Below are 17,424 nucleotides of genomic sequence, written 5' to 3'. Positions count from 1 at the left end.
TGATGGAGGAGCCCAGCACATCAGTTCAAAAGACAAGGCTGAAGCATTTGCAACAATCTTCAAAAAGACGTGCCAAGTGGATGATCCATTTTGGTCTCCACCTCAGGTCTCCAGCATCACAGATGCCAGTCTTCAACCAATTCGGTTCAGTCCAAAAAAACAGTGGAAGGCACTGGATACTGCCACGGCTATGGGCCGCCAAGGCTGTGGACTCTGACAACATGCCAGCAATAGTACTGAAGACTTGTCCTCCGGAATTAGCTGTGCTTTAGTCAAACTGTTCCAGTACAGCTTCAACACTTGCATCAACGTGGAAATGTGACAAAATGCCCAGGTATGTCCTGTGCACAAAAAGCAGGGCAAATCGAACTGTGCCAATTACCAGCCCAGTAGTCTACTCTTGATCATGGCAAACTGATGGGAAGTGTCGTCAACAGTGCTATCAAGCAACATTATTCAGCAATAGCCTGGACACTGACACTTAGTTTGGGTTCCACTAGTGGCACTTGGTTCCTGACTTCATTACAGCCTTAATCCAAGCATGTACAAGTGCTGAACTCAAAGAAATGATGCAGGAGTGACTGGCCTTGGCATCAAGATAACAGTTGACTGAGTGTGGCATCAAGGAGCTTATGTAAAACTAGAGTCAATGAGAATCAGGGGGGGATTCTACACTGGTTGGAGTCATACCTAGCACAAAACAAAATGCTTGCAGTCATTGGAAGTCAATCATCCAAGCTCTGGGACATCACTGCAGGAGTTCCTCAGGCCAAACCATCTTCAGCTGTTTTATCAATGACCTTCCGTCCATCATAAGGTCAGAAGTGGGAATGTTCGCAAATGATTACACAATGTGCAGCACCATTCGCAACTCTGCAAATACCAAAGCAGTCTGTATCCTTATGCAGCAAGATTTAGACAACATTCAGCCTTTGGCTAATAAGTGGTAAGTAACAATCACACCACACAGTGCCAGGCAATGACTATGTCCAACAAGAGAACATTCAACCATCTTGACACCCAATGATATTACAATCACTGAATCTCCCATTATCAACATTCGGGGATTATCATTGACCAGAAACTGAACTGGATTAGCCACATAATTAGCATGGCTACAAGACCAGATCAGAGGCTGAGAATTCTGAGGTGAGTAGCTCACCCGCTGACTCCTAAAAGCTTGTCCACCATCTACATGGCACCAGTCCGGAGTGTGATGGAATACTCTCCACTTTCCTGGATGAGTGCAACCCCAGCAACACTCAAGAAGCTCAACATCATCCAGCACAATACAGCCCATTTGATTTGCACCCTATCCACCACCTTCAACATCTACTCCTTCCACCATCGACACACAATGGCAGCAAATGTATCACCTATAGTATGCACTGCAGCAACTCACCATGGCTGAGTTGCTACAGTGCATATATTTTTATTTTTGAATAAAAATATGGGTTAATATTGTCAATGGGACCTTTTGTCAATCTTTTTTTCCAAAATGGAGATGGTGGAGAAAAACAATTAATGGGTACAGTATTCATACTTGACAAAGCAGCAGTGTTGAATTGGAAAGTGATGTGAAGAACTGCACACTTGTACAAAAGCTATCTTCGTTACATTGAAGGATGCAAATGCAGCAACTGACCGGCTGTGTAGCTCCTGCATTTTCGACAAGTCTACACGTCCAAATGCATTTTGGAGGAATTAACAAGTAGTAAATACCTCACTGCCCTAAAGAGAGATAACAATTTATCCTCTTTCTGTTTAAAATATTGCAGCAGTACCGAGGAGGACACAGCTGTTGATGTTGAAGTGAGGTACATCAAGTTGTTCTGACCCGATCACTAAAAAGCTGTTCTCTTGCCCAAATTCCTCCTGGTGTTGCTTCACCATTGTGGATGTCAGCAGACTTTGTTGAATGTGTTCCCTAGGTTTAGGGTTGCCAACCCTTCAGGATTGTCCCAGAGTTTCCGAGAATGAAATATTACTCTCTATCTGGGACACTGCTACAAGCGGACTATAAAATCAGAGGGACATGTTGAAAACATTGTGATTTATTTGAAAATATTTATTTGCTTAAAAACATTAGGGGTGGGATCAAAAGGCCGTTTGACTGGATAATTAAAAGCTGTTTGCTTTCCAATTGCTGTGGGAAGGGAACTCTGCAAGGATAGGCATGTTTGGTGACTAAGGGCAGGAGTGTGGGATAGAAGGTGTGAAACCTCCAGGAATACATCCAACCACAGTTGGCAACCCTCCCGAGGCTGTTCGTGCTCACTGTTGATACCTTTGCATCCTCTGTCTACCATGTCTGTCATTAATGCTTCTTGTGGCAGACTTTATTGGCCCTATGTGTTCTGTGTTTTTCAGCTTTCATTTTAAGTGTGCCGTGTCACACTGCTGTGCTTTGTTCTGCACTAAACAAATGCACTTGAAAGTTGTTTTATGACGTTCAGTTTCTGAAGCATACACACATATTGTACATTTGGGAGTTATGCTTTTGGACTAAAGAAACTCCTCTCAAAACAGTCTGATCAATACTTTGCATCCTAGCTTCACACTTTCCATCAGTATTTTTACTTCAGCTGGTAACTTTTTCTGTGCAATTTCTTTGGAACCCAAGTTTAAAAATGCAGAGGAACGCCTACGGCCATATCTGTCTGAAAACGTGATCTCAGAAAAATGCAGAGGAATGAGATTAAAATAACTGCATATGCGTATTCGTAAAATGACAAAAAATGTGAAGGGTCTGGTTAAATGAATATGTCATCGGTGTCTTCAAGCTGTTAAATTCTGTAATTCGGCCCTTGGTGAAAACATTAGCACTTTCCATTAAAGTAATATCTTCTATTTCTTTAAATACATTTTTCGCTCAACCTTTGGGAATGGAAATGGGAGCATTGTCACACTGATGACAGAGAATCCTGCAACGATTGCCACAGTTGGCAAATCCAGTTCAATCACATTGTGCTCAATAATTGGCAAAGAAATTAGAAAGTGAACCAACAATCTCAAAATACAATGGAGAAGGCTGATATGCCCCAAGTATTGCAAGTTTCCACCTGGTAGAAGTCTAGTTGTCATGTGAATCCCATCATATCACGAACAGATGATGGTGTACAAGAGCCTAAAGAGAATAAGAATCTCCTCAAGTGGCACTCAGGACAGGATCCTGGAAGATCTGAATGGATGATGGTGACCACGACCAAAAATGCACCACAGTCTCTCACAGGTCTGCACTATTATTAACTAGGGAGCTGGTGAGGCAGGTTTCTACAGTACTTCTGTCATCTAAACACTATTGGCACATATCAAGCAGTTTATTTATTTGCACTGTGCACATATTTTGGAAACTTTTGTTATCTCTCAGGAGAAGGAGTGCTGTAGCCTATGCTGCACAGAAACCCTGGATATTGAACAACACAGTGGAAGAAAACATCACTTTTGGAAATCCTTTTAACAAACAAAGGTAATAAACTTTGTTTAAAGTTTTATTTGTAGAATTGAGATGTAGCAGTGAATATTTTTTAACAGAAACCTCTTCGCTGTGGTGGAAACTTGGTCGGAGGGCTATTAAAAAGAAGCACGCTACTTACCCACTCACAATTCAAGCCTTTTGTTTAATTTCCCATTTTAATCTGCAGCCAGATGAAGTGGTTCTCATGGATTAATGCAAATCGGGGTCATATTGAGTCTATTGTTTTTGATCTGGGGTCATCGCTTTTCCACCACACTGACAATTGTCAGAAAAGACTGAACAAGTTGGAATTCTTATTTATTGAAGAGAGAATACTGAGCAGAGACCTTTTGAAAATTCTGAATAGGTTTGATAGGATTGACATGGAGTAGATGGCCTTGGATTCCACTGTGGGGCAAGGTAGAATAATGCACCTAATAAGATGGGAGACATATGAAGGCCCTGGCCATCTTAAAGACAGAGCCTCGTTTGAATACATTTCTGCAGGGTCCCACATGACACCTAGCCGGGTTGGCTACCTGGCCCATTTGCATTCTATTAATGGGCAGGACATCAGAGTCTTCACACCTCTGTGTTCCTCCGGTCCTCTGATCCGGGATTCACGCAGGCTTGGAGAGGTGCAAGTATTTGCCAGCGTGGTCCTGACACGATTTTGGCCCCGTAAAACGTCACAGTTCCCACGCCGGCATCGGCACTTAGCCTCAAAAACGGTGAATCCAGCCCTAAATGTCGACGGCGGGGCAGGATTCGTGGACTTTCACGGCAGCAAAACTGGTGCCGAACCTGGACCGATTCAGCGACTGTGGAGGGGCTAGCACTGGCTTCACGTGGAACATAATTGATCCCAATGAAAAACAGTGCAGGATTTGCTGGGTCCGTGATTGACACTCAGGAGTTACTCCTCGCAGTGGTCTAAGGAGATACGTATTTTAGGAAGGTGCCCCCAAAACCCATCGGTGGGCCCCCTCCCCCCACAATGCAAATCCTGCCCATCCCAACCCCCAGTCCCCCCCATCAGAGACCCCCACAGACAAGCTCTTCTTGCATCCGATCTCACCACCATCAAGAGAAGATAGTTCTGGCCATTATGTTCATCTTTATCACATGCTCTACAGTATAGTGTACAATTGTGAATGCCTTTCTTTCCTTTTCCACCAGCCAGAGATAGCCATTACGGTAATGATCTAACGCTATTAAATATTTGAATGGTGTTTGCTTCGTTTGGGTCATAATGGTGCACTATACTTCACTTATGGTGCTTTTAATGAAGGTTGCACGGTCTCATCAAACAGCAAAATACTCTCTGTCAATATTTGCTGCAGTCTAACAATTCAGTCAGCAAAGCCAGGTTAAATGGCAAAGCTTTACAAACCATGACAGATGGTGTTTTTGGGTGCTGTTGTTAGACATTTTGATCAATGATTTGACAACAATATACTTCTGAGGACACAGTGGATTAGCCTGAGTGCATTCAGATCAAGTTGGTGAATAGAATAAAATAGAAATCTTGGACGGGATTCTCTGTTGGCAGACACTGAAATCGGGAAACACGATTGGGCAGAGAATAGGTTCCGATGCCAACATCGCAGCAGCCGCCGATTTGATGTCAAATCGCAATTCTCCGCCACCTCAACAGTGGCGTCAATACGGTCCGGAACGCACGTACTGTAAGCACCGTTTGCATATCATTAGCGGGCCTGCACCAATATTCTCCGGGGCCTCCGCCATTCTCCGCTTCTGAAGTTCCCAATGATGCGGTTCACTTGTCCTTTTAAAAATTGTGAAACCGGCGTCATGGCTGCTGAGAGAGAGAGGGGGGGGGTACAGAAAGTGTCCAACATCGCCATAGTTTGCTGACAGTTGTGTCGCTGGCCGGGGGCTTCTGCAAGGGCTGTGGGGAGTAGCGCAGGGTGGCCAGGAGGTGGGCTGCGGGGTCGGGAAGGATGGGCACAGGACACCGTTGCCACGGCCGGAATGGCAGCAATGCAGCTGCGCACACTGCTGACAACCCAGTGTGAACTTAGGGCCACAGGTCATAGGGTGACCACCAGGGCACCCCCCCCCCCCACCCCAAGTGCCCTCTGGCCCCAGCCAACCCATCAGCGGGATAGGCGTGCTCCAGTGTAACCAGTGCCACCTTGTTGGCTGGGATGAGTGTGTATGGGAAGTGTAATGTGCATATGCGACTACAACTTGTCAGCCTCCCGTGTGTCAATCACGGACCCAGCAAATCCCGCACTGTTTCTCATTGGAATCAATTATGTTCCACGTGAAGCCAGTGCTAGCCCCTCCACAGTCGCTGAATCGGTCCAGGTTCGGCACCAGTTTTGCTGCCGTGAAAGACCACGAATCCTGCTCCGGCATCGACACTTAGGGCTGGATTCATTGTTTTTGGGGCTAAGTGCCGACCCCGGCGTGGGAACTGTGGCGTTTTACGGGGCCAAAATCTGCACCGAACCTTCACCGATCCAGCAACCAGTGAGGGGCTAAGCTGTCACGCCGGGTAAAACTCCCGGCTCCCACGCTATAAACGGCTGGAGAATGACCGGGTCCATGTCCACGCATGTGCAAGGTGACGACCTGCAGCGGTCATGCCATCAAACATGGTGGCAGCCGTGCGCGGACCTAACCTGCCAAATACTGCCCCCCTGGCCAACCCCCACTAGACCCCCAGCCCTCGCGGAAGTGTCCCCCCCCCCCCACACCCACCCACCCCCACCCCGGCCAACAGCACGGCTCCCGGCTGACTGTGGCGGTGCTGGACATAGTCCGCTGCCGCCACGGCGGGATCCCGCACGACTGACACCACGCGTGTCCCGCACCGTCGGGAGCGCGGCCCATCGGGGGAGGAGCACCGGGAGGGCCTTCAGGTGACACGCCAAAGTCGTGCCAACCGCATATGACGCGCGATGCGATGGTGCCATTTCGAAGGGGGCGGAAATAGAAAACCGGCGCCACCCCCGGTTTGGGTGCCAGAAGGGATTCACCACCCTGTCGCCGATTGCGATATCAACGCCGGGCAATGATGAATCCCGCCCATTGTCTCTGGAACGGAGAATCCAGCCCGGGCCGGGATTCTGCCCCCACCGGCGGGCGGCCGTACTGGTGCCAAAGCGCGGCGTGGACCACTCCGGCGTCAGGCCGCCCGGAAGTTGCGGAATCCTCCGCATTCCCGGGGCTGGGCCGGCGCTGGAGTGGTTGGCGCCGCGCCGAATGGCCTCCGCTGGCCGGCGTGAGTTGGCGCCTGCGCAGAACCGCTGGCATGATCCCTGCGCATGCGCAGGGGGTTTCGTCTCCACGCTGGCCATGGTGGAGCCTTACAGCGGCCGGCGCGGAGCGAAAGAGTGCCCTCACGGCACAGGGCCGCACGCAGATCGGTGGGCCCCGATCGCGGGCCTGGCCACCGTGGTCCCCCCCCCCCGGTGCCAGATCCCCCCTGAGGACTCCGCAGGCTGCCCTCAGAGCCAGGTCCCACCAGTATAGACCTTGTGTATTTCACGCCGGCGGGACTGGCCGAAAACGGGCGGCCGCTCGGCCCATCGGGGCCCGGAAAAGTGCCGGGGGGGCCGCTGCCAACGGCCCCCGACTGGCGTGACGTGATCCCCGCCCCCACCAAAAAACCAGCACTGGAGAATTCGGCAGCCAGCGTCGGAGCGGCGGGGCTGGATTCACGCCGCCCCCCGGCGATTCTCCGACCCGGGGGGGGGGTCGGGGAATCCCACCCATGGGCTGGGATATTCCGATCCCGCCCGTGGCAGGACTCATCGCAGGCGCGATGGAATATCCAGAGAGGCAGACGAAATCCACTGACTTTGGGTGGGAATTACCGGCCCTGCTGCAGGCGGTATGTCTTCAGTCTGTTTTCTTGTTCTGCCCCTGGGGATGAAGCAGATTGCTGGGATTTCAAGATTATTATTGATAGCAGCCAGTTTAGAGTCAGATGGTACCACTTTTTTCCTGCTGTTCGCCCAAACAAAATTCCTCTCGTTAACATTAGAATGCTGGATAAATCTTGTGAAAGAGCCAACAAACCAGGAAATTAATTCATTCAATATTTAATATGAAAGAATGAGAAGCAACCACTGCACATCAGAGGGTTTTTTGTATTTTTCTTTCTACTCGTAGATAATTGTTGTGACATATCACACCATTCAGTTATGTTGAGAGGAGGTCTTGTGACGCAGTCAGTAATGTCCCTGCCTCGGGGCCAGAAGCTTTGGGGTTGAGTCCCATCCCAGGGCTTCCTGGCCAAGGAATGTGCTTTCATAATGCTGCAACCGGCAACGTCCTTCCAGCACACCAGTGGCAGGCGGTAAGAGTGGGAGAAATTCCTGGTCAGTCCATGCTTGATACAGAGTGATGCCCCTCAAGCTATCAGCTTCCGGCGACAGACCAGTGGCCTGTTCCACAAAAACCTTGCTATGGGAGCAGATGAAACTCTGCTTGTGCTCCACCAGGTGCAGAAAGTTAAACAGCAGCTGATGTTGAAAGTGGGCAAATAGCTGATCCCACACCACAGGTAATCTTGTTACAGTTGGCTATTGTAAGGGGTGTTTGAGTGACTTGCATTCATTTCTCACCCCCCACCCCCCTCTTTCCTCTCTTGCGAAAGTATGATGTGATGGTAAGGCTTAGATATAAAATTACCACCTGGATATCATCCTGTTAGTACAATTCAGTGTGTAGTTATTGTAATTTCTTCCATTAATTATAATTTTCCCCTTTCCAAGCATTCAAGTTTCAAAACTTTTTAAATGTCAATGGTTAGGGCTGGTGCCTCACAGGTCCAGGTTCCTGTGTTCAATTCCGGCGTCAGATGACTGTCTGCAGAGTCTGCACATTCTCCCAGTGTCTCCATGGGTTTCCTTCGGGTGCTCTGGTTTCCTCCCACAGTCCAAGATGTGCAGGTTAGGTGTGTTGGCCATGATAAACTGTCCTTTAGCGTCCAAAAATGTGCAGGTTGGGTGGGGTTACGGGGCTGGGGCAGTGGAGTGGGCCTAGGTAGGGTGCTCTTTCAGGGGACCAGTGCAGACTGGATGGGCCAAATGGCCACCTTCTGCACTGTAGGGATTCAAAGGGCGCGAATCTCTGGCCATGTTGGGCTCTCGCTTGAGCGTAATGCGGCCAGAGAATGCCGGGAGTGGCCTTCAGCGAGACTCCGGACAGGCTCCCTGCCATTTTGGGATCCTCTGAAGTCCCACGACACGTCGGAGTCGGAACCCCGCCCCAAATGGGCAGGGCCGAATGACGCTTGCAGACGTAGGTCATAAACCTACTTACGACCTACCTGCGCGGGATCCAGCGACCTCCTGCGATTCCTCAGCCTCCCCAGGGAGGCTGCTGCCGGGCACCGATCAGTGCTGGTCCACACAAATGTGGACCAGGTGAAACGGCACCCTGCGGGGTCTCCTGAGCCACCAGGGACCCCAGGGTGGTCAGGGTAAGTGCAGGGTGGCTCCCTGGCCTTCCCCCTGGAACACGGGGCATCTTGGCACTGCCCAGCTGGCACCCTGCCATTGCCAAGCCACCCGGATGGCACTGCCTGGGTGCCAGGGTGGCAGCGCAAAGATGCTTAGGTGCCAGAATGGCGCTGCCAAGGATCAGGAAGGGGGGTCCATGCCCACAAAATGAGGGTGGAGAGGGGTTTAAAGGGTTGTGGTGTGCAGGGCAGGTAAGTAGGGGCCTGCCGGATGTTGGGTGGGTGATGGGTAGGGGTCCTAGAATGAAAGGGATGCTGTAAGGATGCTTGGAGGCGCCTGAACAGGGGGAACCCCATAGCGGGGTGTCCTCACTTGGGGCAATGTCCATGTGTGTGGGGGGTGACATTGCCCATAGGTGGGGGATGTGGGGGACCCACAAGCTCACTGAGATCGGGGCACCTTTTCAAAATGGCAGCCCGATCATTGAGTTCAGCTCCCCAGTGCTAAAAAAAATTCTACGTGTGGGCTAAACTGGTGAGAAATTCCCCAGGGCCCAAAAAAGTGACTGGACTGGATTCTCCAAGACATTACACTGAAATCATGAAACGCGATCAGCCGGAGAATCGGCTCTGGCGCCAAAAGACTCCGGCTTCACGCCGATTTCGGATTCTCTGAACACCCCAACCCGAAAAAAATCGCAGCGCCCACCACGTGGACCGGAGAATCGCATTATCCGCCCCGACGGCCGTTTCTCTGGGGCCTCACCCGGCGGCGTGGTTTTTACCACCAATAAAAAATTGTGATACCAGCGTGTTGGCTGAGGCGGCTGCGATAGGATGTAGGAGTTGGCGTGGGGGGGGGACTGCGGCTCCTGTAACGGACACCGGCCATGCTTTCTGCGGGGGGAGGCCCTGCCAGGGTCGGGGAAGGGGGGGGACAGGCCAAGCAGTCGGAGAGCCCCCGACATGTCACGGCGGTACCCACGCAACGTGAGCCATTATGGCGGCCATCTTGTTGGCCACCCACCCCGGGTGCTGGGTGAACGCAGGGTGAGCAGCCGTATGGGTGGGTGTCACGCCCCCCACCCCCCCCCCCCCCCCTCCCCAGGGGCCATCTCCCTCTGAGACGGCGCCATCTCCCTCTGGGTCTGTGTGACGCCGGTCAGTACCTGGGCAATGGCGCCCATGCTCTCAGAAATGGCCTGCTGTTATTGGGCCACACTGAGGAGTGCCACTGCAATCTGCAGCTGGTTCTGACACATGGTTGCCTTGAGTGGGCAGCCCCCGCCTGCACCAAGTGCCCCAGGCCTTGCATAACCTGACCCATGTCCGACACCGTCGCCCCCAATGCCTCCACTGCGGACGCCACCCATGCAGTGTCGGACTGGGTGGCACGCATGACCAGCACCACTCCCTGCTCCTGCAGATGGTTGGACTCCTCCACCTGCGCCTGCAGGTGCTGGAAGCCGGTCGTCATCCCCTCCTCTAGTTCCTGGCTCTCTGCCTGCACCTATATTATGGGTGAGAATGGATCTTCCAGGAGCCCGGGACCTGTCTGGGGGCAGCTAATTGCTGGGGCCGGATTGGCCTCCGACTGTCCGGCCCCTTGGCTGCTCCTACCTCCACCTGCTGTACCGGAACGACTGTGTAGTGCGGATTCTCTGAACACCCCAACCCGACAAAATCGCGGCGCCCACCGCGCGGACCAGAGAATCGCATTATCCGCCCCAAAGGCCATTTCTCTGGGGCCTCAGCGATTCTGCGGCCCGAATGAGTCCCAGAAGCCCTCTCTCGAATTTGCCCAACCGAGGTGATAATCTCTGAGATGGTAGAGGGTGTCGGAGATAGCAATGATGGAAAGTCAGTGTCCTCCTCCGATCCGAAGTCCGGGGCCTCCTGGGTCGTAGACCCCTGTGTGTTCGTCCCCTGTGTGTCTGTCCCCTGTGTGTCTGTCCCCTGTGTGTCTGTCCCCTGTGTGTCTGTTCCCTGTGTGTCTGTCCCCTGGGCTGGATCTTGTTCCACTGTGTTTTCGTCCCCTGTGTGTCTGTCCCCTGTGTGTCTGTCCCCTGTGTGTCTGTCCCCTGTGTGTCCGTCCGCTGTGTGTCCGTCCCCTGTGTGTCCGTCCCCTGTGTGTCCGTCCCCTGTGTGTCCGTCCCCTGTGTGTCCGTCCCCTGTGTGTCCATCCCCTGTGTGTCTGCCCCCTGTGTGTCTGTTCCGTGTGCCTGTCTCCTGGATCGTGGTCCCCTGTGTGTCTGTCCCCTGTGTGTTCGTCCCCTGTGTGTTCGTCCCCTGTGTGTTCGTCCCCTGTGTGTTCGTCCCCTGTGTGTCTGTCCCCTGTGTGTCTGTCCCCTGTGTGTCTGTCCCCTGTGTGCCTGCCCCCTGTGTGTCCGTCCCCTGTGTGTCTGTCCCCTGTGTGTCTGTTCCGTGTGCCTGTCTCCTGGATCGTGGTCCCCTGTGTGTTCGTCCCCTGTGTGTCCGTCCCCTGTGTGTCTGTCCCCTGTGTGTCTGTCCCCTGTGTGTCTGTCCCCTGTGTGTCTGTCCCCTGTGTGTCTGTCCCCTGTGTGTCAGTCCCCTGTGTATCTGTCCCCTGTGTGTCTGTCCTCTATGTGTCTGTCCCCTGTGTGTCTGTTCCGTGTGCCTGTCTCCTGGATCGTGGTCCCCTGTGTGTCTGTCCCCTGTGTGTTCGTCCCCTGTGTGTTCGTCCCCTGTGTGTTCGTCCCCTGTGTGTTCATCCCCTGTGTGTCTGTCCCCTGTGTGTCTGTCCCCTGTGTGTCCGTCCCCTGTGTGTCTGTCCCCTGTGTGTCTGTTCCATGTGCCTGTCTCCTGGATCGTGGTCCCCTGTGTGTTCGTCCCCTGTGTGTTCATCCCCTGTGTGTTCATCCCCTGTGTGTTCATCCCCTGTGTGTTCATCCCCTGTGTGTCTGTCCCCTGTGTGTCTGTCCCCTGTGTGTCTGTCCCCTGTGTGTCTGTCCCCTGTGTATCTGTCCCCTGTGTGTCTGTCCTCTGTGTGTCTGTCCCCTGTGTGCCTGACCCCTGGATCATGGTCCCCTGTCTGTTCGTCTCCTGTGTGTCTGTCCCCTGTGTGTCTGTCCCCTGTGTATCTGTCCCCTGTGTGTCTGTCCCCTAGATCATGGTCCCCTGTCTGTTCGTCTCCTGTGTGTCTGTCCCCTGTCTGTTTGTCTCCTGTGTGTCTGTCCTCTGTGTGTCTGTCCCCTGGATCATGGTCCCCTGTGTGTCTGTCCCCTGTGTGTCTGTCCCCTGTGTGTCTGTCCCCTGTGTGTCTGTCCCCTGTGAGTCTGTCCCCTGTGTGTCTGTCCCCTGGATCATGGTCCCCTGTGTGTCTGTCCCCTGTGTGTCTGTCCCCTGTGTGTCTGTCTCCTGTGAGTCTGTCTCCTGTGAGTCTGTCCCCTGTGTGTCTGTCCTCTGTGTGTCTGTCCCCTGTGTGTCTGTCCCCTGGATCATGGTCCCCTGGGTGTCTGTCCCCTGTGTGTCTGTCCCCTGTGTGTCTGTCCCCTGTGTATCCGTCCCCTGTGTGTCTGTCCCCTGTGTGTCTCTTCCGTGTGCCTGTCTCCTGGATCGTGGTCCCCTGTGTGTTTGTCCCGTGTGTTCGTCCCCTGTGTGTCTGTCCCCTGTGTGTCTGTCCCCTGTGTGTCTGTCCCCTGTGTGTCTGTCCCCTGTGTGTCTGTCCCCTGTGTATCCGTCCCCTGTGTGTCTGTCCCCTGTGTGCCTGTCCCCTGGATCATGGTCCCCTGTCTCTTTGTCCCCTGTGTGTCTGTCCCCTGTGTGTCTGTCCCCTGTGTGTCTGTCCCCTGTGTGTCTGTCCCCTGTGTGTCTGTCCCCTGTGTGTCTGTCCCCTGTGTATCCGTCCCCTGTGTGTCTGTCCCCTGTGTGCCTGTCCCCTGGATCATGGTCCCCTGTCTCTTTGTCCCCTGTGTGTCTGTCCCCTGTGTGTCTGTCCCCTGTGTGTCTGTCCCCTGTGTGTCTGTCCCCTGTGTGTCTGTCCCCTGTGTGTCTGTCCCCTGTGTATCTGTCCCCTGTGTGTCTGTCCTCTGTGTGTCTGTCCCCTGTGTGCCTGTCCCCTGGATCATGGTCCCCTGTCTGTTCGTCTCCTGTGTGTCTGTCCCCTGTGTGTCTGTCCCCTGTGTATCTGTCCCCTGTGTGTCTGTCCTCTGTGTGTCTGTCCCCTGTGTGCCTGTCCCCTGGATCATGGTCCCCTGTCTGTTCATCTCCTGTGTGTCTGTCCCCTGTCTGTTCGTCTCCTGTGTGTTTGTCCTCTGTGTGTCTGTCCCCTGGATCATGGTCCCCTGTGTGTCTGTCCCCTGTGTGTCTGTCCCCTGTGTGTCTGTCCCCTGTGTGTCTGTCCCCTGTGAGTCTGTCCCCTGTGTGTCTGTCCTCTGTGTGTCTGTCCCCTGTGTGTCTGTCCCCTGTGTGCCTGTCCCCTGTGTATCCGTCCCCTGTGTGTCTGTCCCCTGTGTGTCTATTCCGTGTGCCTGTCTCCTGGATCGTGGTCCCCTGTGTGTTTGTCCCGTGTGTTTGTCCCGTGTGTTCGTCCCCTGTGTGTTCGTCCCCTGTGTGTCTGTCCCCTGTGTGTCTGTCCCCTGTGTGTCTGTCCCCTGTGTGTCTGTCCCCTGTGTGTCTGTCCCCTGTGTGTCTGTCCCCTGTGTATCCGTCCCCTGTGTGTCTGTCCCCTGTGTGTCTGTTCCCTGTGTATCTGTCCCCTGTGTGCCTGTCCCCTGGATCATGGTCCCCTGTCTCTTTGTCCCCTGTGTGTCTGTCCCCTGTGTGTCTGTCCCCTGTGTGTCTGTCCCCTGTGTGTCTGTCCCCTGTGTGTCTGTTCCCTGTGTATCTGTCCCCTGTGTGCCTGTCCCCTGGATCATGGTCCCCTGTCTCTTTGTCCCCTGTGTGTCTGTCCCCTGTGTGTCTGTCCCCTGTGTGTCTGTCCCATGTGTGTCTGCCCCCTGGGTCGTGGTGTCCTGGCTCGTCTCGGGCAGAGGGCTGGTGTTCCGGCTGCTCTCCCCGTCGGTCCTTTGGGTCCTGGGGGTCACCGGCCCTGGAACTGGCTGGGGGCAGGGGGCACTGGATGGGCCAGGCCCATCGCCGGCTGGTCCTGTAAGACACAAGACAGCATGTATGGTTTAACAGGCCGACGGGGGTGTGGTGGTGAGGGCTGTTGGTGTGTGGGGTGAGGGGGGTGTGGTGAGGGGTTGAGGGATGTTGAGTGAGGGGTGGGCACATATGTGTAATGGGGACCCACAACCAGGCAGGGGGTCTCACTTGGTAGGGCGCCTCCGACCTACGCACCGGCGACCTCTCTCTCCTCCGGCCCGCCGACAGTGTTGAGTGTCCTCTGCTCGGCCATGGTGAGGGGACGCAGGTATTCCGGTCCCTCTCCGGTCTTCTCCCGCTCTCGGTGGTTATGTGTGGACTTCTCCTGGAGTTGGGGGGGGGGGGGGGGGGGCGGCAGAAGCAGCAACAGTGTTAGACAGTCCGACGCATGCAGCCCAGGATGGCATCAGGACACACGGCCATTGCGGCAGGCATGGGTGGGTACAGCCATGTGGGTCAGGGTGGGGGCGGGACCGTCCCGGGGGAGGGGGGTTTGGTACCAGGGGCACAATGCTGGGTACCCACCCTGGCTGCCCTGAGGAGGTCGTGCAGCTTTTCCCTGCACTGGTCTGCAGTCCGGGCCACCGGCCTGACGGCGGCTGCCACATCTGCCCGGCACGGCGAACGATGACTCTTGCTGTCCTCCGTCCCGACCCGGGGTACAACACCAGCCTCCTCTCCTCCACGGCGTCCAGGAGGGGTTCCAGTTCGCCGTCCCGAAATCACTGCGCTGCTCTCCTGGCGGCCATCTTGCCTGCGACGCTGTGTGTATGGGGGGGAGAATAATTAAGTTCAGCCGCAGCGTCGCGTCAATGACGGAACCGGCGAATCGTCCGCCGGTCAGTTGGGAGTTGCACGATGCGCCCGTGCTAACCCCTCATGGGCCGTTGAATAGCTCCACCTGGGGGCCCGATCACGCCGTCGTGAAACTCCTCGGTTTTCACGACGCCGTCAACAGTTAGTCTCATTTTGGGAGAATCCAGCTCACTAAGTGTCTTTGAAAAGCAGTGCAGAACCCGCCGGGAGAGCTAGCGGGAAACTCCCTGAAAAAAAACGCCACAAATTAACTCCAAAATGTTTTGGGAGAATCGAGCCCTATGATCCTATGAATAATACATTATTTGATCCAGAATCAAATGTTAGATGCCCTGTTTGATGTGATTTTAACTTGAATTATAGATTGGTCAGGCTCCAGGGTTTGTGTTAATCCAGGGTAAAAACTGTTAAAAACACGCTGAAAATTTGGATGGGGTAAGAAAACTAGAAAATAATTTTCTGATATCTTGGGGTGAGAAGTAAAATAATGGTTTAATATCAGCCCTGAATATAACAAGAGCATAGAAATAATTCACTGCCTTGTAATAATTGAATCACTAACCTGGATTAAATCATTGCTTTCTTTTACTTTGATAAAATGTACAAGATTGTGGAAAATAAATTATTGCCACGATCAGCAAAATAATGAAAAGCTGTACAGTTTACTTGATGTCACTGGGATCCATTAAGCTTTCAGGTAGTCAGTGGCTGCCAGCTGGGCAGTCTGCGCTTGATTTCCTCTCAATCAATTAGCTGGACAGAAGAAATTCATCTCCATTGACTCTTAGCTGCTCTCTCCACAGATATAAAGCCGTAATTGAAGCTTGCTCACTCCAGCCAGATATTGACATCCTTCCTCAGGGCGATCAGACTCAGATTGGTGAGAGGGTTAGTAATCACATTGCTGTTACATTTGCTTTAAAAAAATGTCGCTTTTATTATTAAATGAAAGGAAGTATGATTGAATGGAAGCCCTTAGCCAGAATTTGTTTTCCTTCATTTTTCTATGCCTGACAATTGATGGAAACAGCAATTTACAAATACTAGCTGACCATTGCAAGAGCGATAAGACAATTGTTGTGGGAATCACACTAATCTCCAAAGTAACACAAATGTGTGTGCGAAGCAACAACTTCAGATCAGGGTTTTGCATTGCATTTTGTACTTGTAGATCATTGTTGTGACATACCACACCATTCATTGATGCTGAGAGTGAGCAAAGAGCTGATCCCACACCACAGGTAAACTCTTTACAGATGGCCATTATGAGGGGTGTTTGATTGGTTTACATTCATCACTCCCCCTCCACCCCTTATATTCACTCACCCCCACCACCACCCCATCTCTCGGGAAAGGATTCAGCTTCTGTTTAGAGACAACCCGGTTTAGATAGAAAATTACAACCTGGGTGTCATATTCTATCAGTACAAGCTCAGTATGTAATTATTATCATTTACTGTGATATTCTGATAAATATCATTTCCCCCTTCTGAGCAACAATTTTACTATTATTTTTTTTAAATAGCTCACATCATAAATAAAGAGTGATATATCACACCACAAATGGGCGGCACGGTAGCACAGTGGTTAGCACTGTTGCTTCACAGCGCCAGGGACCCAGGTTCGATTCCCGGTTTGGGTCACAGTCCGTGCGGAGTCTGTATGTTCTCCCCGTGTCTGTGTGGGTTTCCTCTGGGTGCTCCAGTTTCCTCCCACAAGTCCCGAAAGAAGGGCTTGTTTAGTGAATTGGACATTCTGAATTCTTCCTCAGTGTACCTGAACAGGTGCCGTTGTGTGGCGACGAAGGGATTTTCACAATAACTTCATTGCAGTAAACTACTAGACTCCTCAACAACTCTCCTTTGGACTGATCTGTTCCCTGTACGAACACTATTCACTACGCCCTGCTGCTCTTGCTCAAGTATTTGCTTTGTTTGGCCCCTTGTTCCGCACTGTAACCAATCACTGTTTATCGATGTACCATTGTCAATGTACTCTGTCAGTTATTCTTTTTGTCTGCTGTTATGGGCCAGGGTTTAGAGAACCCCAAAGTGTATCATGGAGTTCACCTGACCCACAACTTTTACTAGATTGTGGTATGGGGAAGCACACGGCCCACTCTACAGGTGTGGTACAGCAGAAATGGAAAAGTATTTTTTAAAGCAAAACCATGCTTATTCTATGAACTCAAATTAACCTTTTTAAAACATATAGTGAACATCTCAGCAGCCATTAATTCAGATACAACCCCCAAAGACTACAACACTAAGTAAACCTTTAAGCTTTCCTTTTTAACATCCATACGACTTTAAAATAAAACCTTTATCAGAAGCACATCAGGTTAAAGTCACTACTGAAAACATTTATAATTCTGAATTCACCAAATGATCAAGAGATAGTCTTTTGATGGCAGAGAGAACAGCAGTACACCTGCTTGGTCTGGCTTCAGCTCCAACACTGAAAACGAAACTAAAACACACCCTGCAGCAAACAGCCTAAAACAAAAGTAAAAAGTTGACAGTCAGCCCAGCTCCACCCACACTCTGACATCACTGCAGTAGTAAACACCCATTTCCTCAAGGTACTCTCACTACAGATATTTATA

The 17,424-nt window shown here is 52.2% G+C and overlaps 1 protein-coding gene across 1 annotated transcript in view; it reads left to right on the top strand.

Annotated features, from left to right (window-relative positions):
- The window catches only part of LOC140384522 (ATP-binding cassette sub-family C member 8-like), a 497,256-nt gene that overhangs the window by 386,782 nt on the left and 93,050 nt on the right, over positions 1–17,424 (top strand). The window contains 3 exon segments of the mRNA XM_072466291.1: positions 1,779–1,817; positions 3,371–3,469; positions 15,623–15,707. Of these exon segments, the coding sequence (XP_072322392.1) occupies positions 1,779–1,817; positions 3,371–3,469; positions 15,623–15,707 (223 nt within the window).

Source organism: Scyliorhinus torazame, chromosome 10 (genome assembly GCF_047496885.1).
Source record: "Scyliorhinus torazame isolate Kashiwa2021f chromosome 10, sScyTor2.1, whole genome shotgun sequence".
NCBI lineage: Eukaryota > Metazoa > Chordata > Chondrichthyes > Carcharhiniformes > Scyliorhinidae > Scyliorhinus > Scyliorhinus torazame.
This window is presented reverse-complemented; position numbering and strand designations above follow the sequence as displayed.